This window comes from Podarcis vaucheri (assembly GCF_965113315.1).
Source record: "Podarcis vaucheri genome assembly, chromosome: 7".
NCBI lineage: Eukaryota > Metazoa > Chordata > Lepidosauria > Squamata > Lacertidae > Podarcis > Podarcis vaucheri.
The window spans coordinates 17,405,067-17,415,783 of NC_138765.1; the positions used below are offsets into that span (position 1 = coordinate 17,405,067).

The following is a 10,717-nucleotide window of genomic DNA, read 5'->3' on the forward strand; positions in this document are numbered from 1 at the left end:
TCCTGAAGAAGTTCAAGGTACTTTGCCTAAAATTGTTTACATTCTGGGCTTGGGAAACCTTAAGGGGGCATATTTTCCCAGTATGCACCTTTGCGCACGCTGAGATTTAGAAGCAACTATTAATTCTGAGTGCTATATAATGGGTTTTGGAGTGTGTGTGTTTTGTTTGTTTGTTTGCTTTTTGCTGCTACAGAGCCCTGAGATTGTGGAACACTACCTACAAGAAATCCACCAAAAGAAGATCCAAAGAGGAGGAATGATTTCATTTCTGAACTATGTCCTACAAAGCATTTCACAAGATAATAAAAACACATATAAAACACTTGCATACATATTTAGAAAATGAAAACAAGCGTATCTGGGGTGGTTGTTTTTTTAAAAAAAAATTAAAATGACTGGAATACATAAAATCAATTTCAAATCCAAAGGATACCGTCTGCTGGAATGAAAACCTCCACTTTAGAAACACTTGTTGAAAGACCAAAGTCTTCAACGCAAAATTTGCAGCGGCTTTCGGATATGCAAAGCCCAACATGGAATTACCAATAGCTTCGCTGAACTTCGAGCTGCCCGTCAGCGCGCAACAACCAATAGGGAAACAAAGAGGCGGCAGCTTATCCTCCAATCGAAACGAAGTTCCAGACTTTTCCCGGGCCACGCCCAGCGGGAGATATGAGACGCTCGTCACGTAGCTTCTCCTTTCCTTCTCCCGCTCCGCTTTACCCGCTGCTCCCCCCTCCCCTCCGCGAGGCCCGGTAACCATGGAGACGGCAGAACTTAGGGAAAAGGCGGGCTTTGGGGCCTAGCATAGGCCTCTCTCGCGGGTGGCGAGGGCTGCGCTAAAGCAACGCGCGGATCTAACTTGGGGGGAGGACCCCCTGCAGCTCAACGAGGGGTATTCCCGGAAGTGAGCGAGCTTTATTATTGGCTCCGTAAATAGTGTTGCACAAAAACCCTTCCTACCTTACAGAAGTCGGAGCATAATCGGATCCCTGCTCTCACAGGGGCGAACCAGACGCCTGTGGGAAATGTGCAAGCAGGATATGAGCACAGGAGCACCTTTCCCCTCCTGTGGTTTCCAACTTTAAAATATAATAATAATAATATTTATTTGTTATTATTTATTAAATTTGTATACTGCCCTATACCCATAAGTCTCAGCACAAAGTTACATTGCAAAAATGCAACATACATGATAACAATCATTAAAACGACAAACAATGCTCATGTATGCAAACTAAAAAAAATGCACTCCTCAACAAAAGGCCTGAGCAGCAAATGTGAAAATCCAAATCAACATCTATCATTTAAAAGCCAATTTAAAGCAACCCCACCTCCCAAATGAAAGAACATCCACCCAGCTATTTCCCCTCACAGGCTCTCAAGGGGGCTTGCGGATGAAATAAGAACAGTTAAAAGCATAGAAAGAAACTCCAATCAATCATGCACACACAATCTGTTAACCACACACACACATATAATACTGCCTCCCCCGTGAAGGCAGGAGCTTAGCCATCATTGTTAGCTGACATTGATAGATCCTTCTTCATTGGTTTGCCTAATCCTCTTTTAAAGCTGTTGTAATTTCTGGGTTACAACAAAACCACCAGAGTCGGTGGCCATCCCTGCCTCTCCAGTGGGAGTGAGTTCCATAGTTTTATGTGCCGTGTGAAGAAGCACGTTTCCTCGTTTCATTACACACATTTGCGCAAATGCATATTGAATTCTGTGGGTGTTGATCTTCATGTGTGCTCACTGTTCTCTTTAAGATCCCTTATCAATACTTGCCATTCCCTTAAAAGTAATTATTAACCTGGCCATTAATCCTCAATGCTCACATAATCCCAGCTGAAAATAATCCTGAATCCATGTAGCTGCATTTATACCCATGTGCATTTTGGTTGCCTCGTCCTCTGTTATTCCATGCTGCCGAAAGTCTGACTTTAAACTCATTTAAAGACAGGAAATGGCTATCTTTTTTGGTGGTTGTTTGTTATACGCTTTGTACAGCATACAGAGAGGTTGGTGCTCTGACAGCAAGAACTCCTAATAGTGAACTCTGGTGGTTAAACAGAAAATGCAGACTATGAAGAATCCGAAAATAAAAACAAAACTTGTGTGCTGGAACGGTGTGGTGGAAGTAGACATGTGGTGCAGTAATAAAACATTTAGCACATTTATGAAGCTAAGCAGGGCCTCGTATACTCTTGCTTTGGCAAGCGTATTAGAAGGCGGAAATTCACTGCAACATTATTAATTTTTTGCAGGTCCCACACCGATGATGATGATGTTGCTATCTCGAAGATCTTGCTTCAGCAGTGCCTGCTCTCAGACTCAGCAGTTTGGACAAAAGAATGATGTCCAGGATGTTCAGTGGATGTTTCTGAATGGGAGCTAATGGTTGGGAGATCACTGGAGAGCTTTCGGGAATATTCTGAATCAGAGTTATCAGGGCTGGGAGGGAACACATCACCCCCGCTCCCTGCCCAGTTTATGTGAAGTGTGTGGGAATGAATGACAGAGGAATTTGGGGGGGGGGAGAGGGAGAGAGAGAGAGAGAGAGACTGGGAGGGAGAGAACTGAGTTGAGATTAAATTATGGAATCATCCTCTGGGGAGATGACATAAAACAGTAGATCTGTTGCTCTGTAGCAGTGCAAGTGGTGTTGTGTATTTGCACCTATATCAAATACTGGAAAAAAGCTGGTTTTCACTACTCATCAAAGGAACCAAATCCAGACAGCAGGACCCAAGGAACTTGCCAGTGCTAGTAGACAGTATAAACAATTGTTAATAACTCCCCTTTTTCTGTTCTGAATGGGAAGTGGAGATAAAAACAATGTAGTGACCAGCAGACAGCTATCCAGGTTAAGCACCCCAGTGCTCCGAAGGGTCCCTCACTGGTCTGCCCCTGCCTGCCACTCACTGCGCAGGCATTGCTTGAGAACCACTCTCAGCTCCCATCTCTCTGCACCTGCCCCCTCCCTGTTGCCTCACCTGGCAGGTGCAAATGGGCCAAGGGCCAAAGCCAGGCATTCTGGGTCAGGTAGGTGGTGACGGAAATGCCAGAGCCAAAAATTCACAGACGGCGACCCAACAATCCCCGATAGCGCGTGCTCCTCCTCCCTCTCCGGTGCGCCGGCCGCTCCTGGGATCACCTTTTCTGCGCGCCACGCTTCCCGGATCCCCGGGCAGTGGCTGCTTTGCGATGTGACTCAGGCTGGTGCATCTGGGTCACCAAGGCGCGAATTAATTGCAGCAGCCACTCAGGACCAGTCCGGCTTTTCTTCTTATTTAAAGAGCCTGCTGTTTTGTCAATCCCAACCAGCGCGTTTCTTGCACCGGCAGCTCCGCCTCTTCCCATGTGATGGTTTCTGTTTTGCTTTCCACCTACAGACGATCGGCAGGATCCCCTCCGGTTCGCCACGTCTGCTGCTCGCTTGCTTGCTGCTTCGCCTTAGGGAATTGGTTTGGGAAATGAATTCTGTGAGTATAGAGGAGGGCTCAAAGCTGGCGCGAAGGAGCGCACACATCCACCCGCCCGGTTGCAAAAAAAGCGCTGCGCTTTGGTGAAAACTCAAAGGAGCGAAGAGTCTGGTGACACCTTGAAGGCCTGCAGATTGGTTGCAGTAGGAACTTTCCCGAGCATCCGACCAGCTGGCCTCGAATCCTCAAGCTTTTCCCACAACGAACCATGGCCGACTTCCGGGTGTCACAAGGCTCTTGTGTTTTTGCTGCAGCAGTCACTGGGTTGGCTACCCTTCTGAATATGGGAAGGGTGGGCTCTAGTGGTTAGAGAAGGGAAAGCCGGCAGCTGGGAGTCTTGTTTCTCTTTTGGTTTGCTAACAACTTGTTGGATTGGGTGAGGTGAGACATGGGGCTCCGTCCCGCATTTGTGGGTGCAGAAGGAATCTTTCATGTTAAGTCAAAGCTACATTTGCTTGCTTAGTCATCTGCTGTTGGGGATCACTAGTGGAGAGATTGCTGTTGCATGCAGGTCCTGCTTTGGAACTCGCTTCCTTGGGAGGCACTGATGTCCATTAACTTGGATGGCTTTAAAAAAGGATTAGTGAAATTCATGGAGGAGGAGGAGGAGGAGGAAGAGGAGGAGGAGGAGGAGGCTATTAGTGGCTACTAACCATAATAGCTAGGCTCTGCCTTAACTGCCAGAGGCAGCTATGCCTCTGAATATTATTATTATTATTAATTAAATCTGTGTACTGCCCTGTACCTGCAAGTCTCAGGGCGGTTCGCAAGATAAAATCACAATATAAAAACGTAACCTGGCTGGCCACTGTGAGAACAGGGTGCTGGACTAGATGGGATTTTGGCCTGATCCAGCAAACTGTTCTTATTACTTACAGCTATTTTGTAGCTTCTTGTAGCTTGCTCATTTACTTTTGTAGCATTTTTCTAATTTAATTGATTTCCTCTAATTATTCTGTAGTTTTAAGCACGTGCTGTGCTTGGAATGCTCTCTTTGAATGGAAGAGCTTAGTAACAACAACAACAACAACAACAACAATAATAATAAAACAAAATGGTCTGATTCTGATTCTTTTCCTGATTTGGAGGGATGCACGTGTTTATATTAAGTGGTATGTTGAAAATGGCTAGAGTAAAATACTCATTTAGATAGTTGTCAGGAAGGAAAAGTGGGATAGAATCAATGGCAAGGAAAAGAAAGAGGGAAGTCAGGGGCGGGCCAAGGGCCACATTGCCTTCTGGGCAAGCTTCCGAGGACCACATGATAGTGGTGGGTGTGGCCAGAGTAAAAAATTAGCAAAACAATTACAGTGGTACCTCGGGTTACAGACGCTTCAGGTTACAGACTCCGCTAACCCAGAAATAATACCTTGGGTTAAGAACTTTGATTCAGGATGAGAACAGAAATCGTGTGGCGGTGGCGCGGCGGCAGCAGGATGCCCCATTAGCTAAACTGGTGCTTCAGGTTAAGAACATTTCAGGTTAAGAACGGACCTCGAGAACAAATGAAGTACTAACCCGAGGTACCACTGTAATGTAAATCTTACTATTGTGGAGAAGTCTAATTTCTACATCCACTCATGAACCCTGCGGTGTTCTTCATCCAAGCAAGAGGCATGATCAGAGTTCAAGAACACATTCCAGCCAGGCATAAACACTCAAGGAAGAGTGCAAAGGAGGGTTTAGGAGGAGATGTAGCCGGGGGTGTTTCGTTTTGCTTTAAATCAAGCCCAACGCTTTTCAAACAGCTTTTCTTCTGCTTCTGAACAAGTAACTTCATCCCACAAACTACAGTCATACCTCGGGTTATGAATTCTGCGGGTTGCGTATTTTCAGGTTGTGGACCGCACTGAACCTGGAAGTACCGGAACAGGTTACTTCCGGATTTCAGCACATGCACAGAAGCGCAAAATGACATCACACACATGTCATCACACGCAGATGCGGTGCTTCAGGTTGTGAACACTGCGGGTTGCGAACGTGCCTCCCGCATGGATCACGTTCGCAACCCGAGGTATGACTGTATTGCGACAGTTTTGAAAAAGAACAACTGTTTGAAATGTATTGGGCATAATTAAACAAAAAATAGCTGGCATCCCCAGTGGCGGAGGAACCCTCTCCAGCACATGAGGCAGCACAGCCCGTACAGACTGCTCATGTGCGGCGACCATACGGGCTGCTGCTTGCACGCGAGGCAGCCCGTATGGCCACCGTGCATGAGAGCGGCAGCCCATACGGATGCCCGTACGGCCGGTGTGCGAGAGCAGCAGCCCGTATGGACTGCGGGCGCCCTCAGCTGCTCTACAGCTGGGGGGGAGGCAGGGGCCATTTTGTCACCCCTCCCAGAGTGGCACCTGGGGTGGACCGCCCCCCCTTCCTACGCCACTGGGCATCCCTCCCCATGATAGCGCAACTGGTCATGCTTTGCAGCCTTACCTGAAAATTGTGAAGGTGCTGTTCACCATTTGCACATTGGGTGGCCATGGAAGATGTAAGGAAAGCCCTGGTGAATCAGGCTTAAGATCTGCCCTGTCTAGCATCCCGATCACAATAAGCTTGAAAAGTGTGCACCAGCTGTATGAGCCGAGTTGTGTGGAGGGAATTTTGTCAAGTGCAGTTTTTCTTACTCTGGGGTGACAAATGCACCAAACCAACATTCCCTCTTCCGCACAACTAATTGAAGGAACAGGAGCTCAGTCCTCTTTGGAAGCCGAAACCCCTGATTTCCTTCCCTTACTCATTTTGGAAGGGCGTCAAGGATTAGCGGTTTAGACAGTGGCATTCAGGAGAAGGAGAAAACAAAGAACCTAGCAGACTTGGAACAGCAAAAACCCTGATTCTCTTCTTTCCCCCTTGTGCTCCTACCAGAGCCTCCGCCACACAGACACCATGGAAATCCAGGAGATGGACCTCAGAGAGATGGGTTCTGTGATCCAATCCCGCGTGGTCTTGGAGGTGTCCAGCCAGGTCCAGTCGCTCCTAGATTCCCTGGAGACCACCAAGCTAGAGATCGCCGTGACAGGCGAATCCGGCGCCGGCAAATCCACCTTCATCAACGCCCTGCTGGGGCTTAGTGACGGAGACCCCCGTGCTGCCGCTACCGGCGTCATCGAAACCACAGCCGTACCCACATCGTACTCTCACCCTCGTCTGCCTAGTGTCGTCCTGTGGGACCTGCCGGGCATCGGCACCCCATGCTTCCAAGCGGAGCGCTACCTGGAGCAGGTGGGTCTCGAGAGGTATGATTTCTTCATCATCATCGCCTCGGAGCGGTTCCGGCAGAACCATGTCAAGCTGGCCCGTGCCGTGGGCTCCATGGGCAAACGTTTCTACTTTGTCCGCTCCAAGGTGGACCAGGATCTGAAGGCTTCACAGCGACGAAGGCCAACCCGTTTTGAGGAGGCTCAGGTGCTGCGGGAGATAGAGGCGGACTGTCTCCGCCAGCTGCGGAATGAAGGCCTGGATTCCCCCAAGGTCTTCCTGGTCTCCAGCTTCGAGCTGCACCGGTTTGACTTCCAGCGCTTGCAAGACACTCTGGCCGAGGAGCTCGAAGGCCACAAGAGACACACCTTGCTGCTCTCCTTCCCTTGCGTCACGGCAGCAGCTGTGGAGAAGAAGAAGGCATCGCTGCGCAAGCACATCTGGAAGAAGGCGTTGCTGGCCTGCGCCGTCTCGGCCTTGCCCGGCCAGAACCTCCACCTCAACATCCCCATGCTCATGAAAACCCTACACTCCTACCGCAAGAGTTTCGGCCTGGACGACGAGTCCCTGGGGGTCTTGGCCCTCGTGGCCTCCAAGCCCCGCCATGAGCTGAGCAGTCAGGTGAGCTCAGCATTGGGGAAGGATCTTTCGGAGAACGCCGTGCACGCCGTCCTGAGCCAAGCCGCCTTGTACGGCCAAGTGGCTGCCCGTGTGGTGAAGAACAAAGTGCCTCTTTTTGACAACATGGTAGCTGGGGCCATCTCGTTCGTGGGTGCCTATTACCTGCTGCACACTGCCCTTGATAGCTTTGCACAAGATGCCCAGAGGGTCCTAGGACGGGCCTTTGGTTTGGAGGATGAGGCTCAGGGCTACCCTCCAGAACCAGGATTTATTTTTGATTGAAGGTGGAGCAAGAGAGTTTCTTAAAAGTGCTTGGGGATCATAGGTGCCTTTCCCCGCACTCTTTTATCCACCAGTCCTGCTTCTTAGTCACTTAGGTCCAGCTAACCCAGGAAAACGCAGTCAAAAGTCTTTGTGGGATGAACTTCACGTTGGCAGTTCCATCCAAAAACCCTGATGCACCCGCTGATATAACTGGCTTCCAAGAATGGTGCTATGCTAACTGGAAAGATCTTCTGCAGTTCTACTAGTTATGGTGGGTTACTGTTATCAGAATCCTACATACGACGTCCAGTGATACAAGTTTTTATGAAAAATAATAAATTGCCAAAAAATAAAAAAAATCCCAATGCAAATTAATTCAGTTGGCCTTGGAAAATTTCCTGAGCCCCTTGAGTCATTGATTTTAGCACGCTTGCTTTTATTTGTGTTTCATAAACATAGCTAAAAACATTGATTAGAAGTCAGGCTTCCCTAATGCCATATTTGCGGTTGGCATCCACTGTTGCTAATGAACTGATGAAGTGGAAACATTTTTGACCCAAATCACTGATGGTGAGTGCAATCACTTTGTTATCCTCCTGTAGCCAGGACAGTAGAACCCTGAAGATTTCGAAGCATTATAGAGCATCCACAGAAGCTCAGACTGGATGTAGTACCAATGGGATCATTCCTTCCTTTGCAAATCACAATCATGGTACACATGGGTGCAATTCTGATCAGGTCCGTGGATGAAAGTCGTTTTCCACCCATGCCATGACTTTGATATGGCTCACCAGCTATTTGCAACAGGAGAAACAACAATCTGAAGGGCACGTCACATGAGAGTGACAAATCCTAGTTCAGCCGTATCTGCGGACAGGGTACCAAACTGGCTAGACAGTTTTCCAGTTGACTGTGATTGCAGGATGGAATGCAGAGAAGTACCATCACTATCTCCCTTTCTTTGCAGGATCTCTCCTTCTCAAATGGCTACATCTGGGAGGGCTGGGAGAGATCATAACTCACAGAGACTGTTTGCTTCTGACTTGGCTTTAAATGCATTTAACAGAAAGGAATCTAGTGGGAGGCAGACCACAACATGCTGGATTGGAGCCAGGAATGTGAAGATTGTGCGGCGACTCTGCCAAAGCAAAGGGTTTTGATTGTGTGAAGCTGGAAGGAGAAGCAGCCCTTTAAATGACGCAAACTGCCTCTCCTGTGGGAATCAATGCAAATGCAAACTTCAGGTGCACTTTCTGTAACTCCATTTGGCTTGTTACCTTAACTTCAGAAGTGACCAGTTCGAACATTGCAGACCCGGGACTGCATCGTCTGTGAGCAGATTTATTCTTTATAAGAGTCATCTTGTATTAAATAAAGTTGTGTGTGAGTGCGAGTTCTGGTGCATCTTGATCACAGGTGCAGGCACTGTTCAGGCACTGATGTTACACTGTTCAGTAGATTGTGAGCCATTATCGTAGCGTGCCAGCTATCAAATTGCATTGACCATCTCATGTACTTTTTGAAAGTAATAATTGATTTTCAAGTTAGCAATCTCCGTATCGTGAGTCATAACCCAGGGCAATAGCTTATTCGTTTGACCAGCAAGGAAAATATATTTCTGTACCATCTATGTTTTTACAATGTAAAGGGCATGTCTAACCAATAAATTTTTCTATTTTTCTGCATATGCTGCCTTTGTGACTTGTTCATTGTATCCTTGGGGTCAAGGAGACTCTTGTGAAGCAAACAAAGAGGCAGTGTTCAACACACAGGGAACATCTGAGAGATCACGTCCTTCTCCACAGACCCCCTCGGGTGGTGAGATTCACAGAGGAGGCCCTCGTTAGCTTGACTGCCTTGAAAGCTTTGGGGGGGGGGGTGCCGCCCAGCAAAGGGCCTTCTCTGTGGCATCCCCTAAATTGTGGAACTCCCTCCCCACAGACGTTCATCTGGCTCCTTCACCGTATGATTTCCATCAGATTCTGAAGACGCACCTCCTTACACTGCTGTTTGACATTTGAGGTGTATAGTTTTAGTGCTTACCAATGGCCTGATCCAGTGGGCTTGTGTTCTTAGTAACCAAAATGTAAAGCAGAAAGTTCCATGTTACAGGGCTTTCCCGCTGCTGGGTAGCTTAGGCGGGGACACCTCAGCAAATTCTCCTGGTGAAAAACGTAACTCCCATTTTCATCAATTCCACAGGAAGTTGTGATTCTGCTTCAAGCTTAGGTCACCACTAGTATCCAGTGCTTTAAATGCAGGTGTACAAGAGGACTTCTCTCCCTTGTCCTATAGCACTGCCATTTCTCCTCCTCCTGATGTTGAGCCTGTGTGTGGTGTTGCTTATGAAGTGCACAGGGCGTCAAACCCCTTGGTTTGCAGAACAAATCTTTGTGGGGGTAGCCACAAAGGGGAGGAGAAACCCTTAAAATGGCACAGTGAGTACTGAGAAGTCTTGGTAGCCATGTTTTGATAAATGAGTGGGTTAAGGAATGGGAAATTCAGCATGGGGAGGGAATGGAGTTCTTGTAATCCTAAATAGCAGAGCTTCATACTGCAACATTTCATTGCATACCCTGTTTTAGCTACAAGGAAAATGACTTCTTTATATATATCAGCCATAGCAGCCTCAGTACAGAAAAGGGTAGCTACCCAACCCTGTTTGTAAGTTTTGCAAAAGTTTGTTTTGCCATGTGCAACGGTTTCTGGAGCTCGCTAGATGGCAATATTTCCTTTGTTTACTGCTGATGCTATATTATACATATAATCACCCGGGGGTACTGTGCCACTTTATTTAAGTGACTGTCAGTATCAGGGTTCCCCCCTCCCCCTGTGTCACGTTTTTCCCAATCTTAAATTCAATACTCCACATTAGTTGTTTTTTAATCCTCATAAAACCATAAAAACCAGCAGTTTAATGCAAATTTCTAATATATCAGTTTTGGTATGCAATTCTTCCTAGTTAATATGGAAAAAATGTTTTGTAAAGCACTGTTCCCTAATACAATGCATTTCCTTGTTGTCATCCCCCCCTCCACCTCTTCTCCCCCCTCCCCCTTAACATTTATATGCACACAGACCAAAGAACAGGAAAGAGATCTTGTTCCTTGCTGGCATAGGATTTTGAGGGGGAGAACTTAACTCTC

At 47.5% G+C, this 10,717-nt stretch overlaps 1 protein-coding gene across 1 annotated transcript; it reads left to right on the top strand.

Moving 5' to 3' along the window:
- The first annotated feature begins 3,077 nt into the window (after nucleotides 1–3,077).
- Nucleotides 3,078–9,256, top strand: LOC309537180 (interferon-inducible GTPase 5-like). The gene is made up of 2 exons (XM_082231810.1): nucleotides 3,078–3,485; nucleotides 6,354–9,256. The coding sequence occupies exons 1-2, from the start codon at nucleotides 3,477–3,479 to the stop codon at nucleotides 7,587–7,589; spliced, it is 1,245 nt and encodes a 414-aa protein (XP_082087936.1). The 5' UTR covers nucleotides 3,078–3,476; the 3' UTR covers nucleotides 7,590–9,256.
- The last annotated feature ends 1,461 nt before the right edge of the window (nucleotides 9,257–10,717 follow it).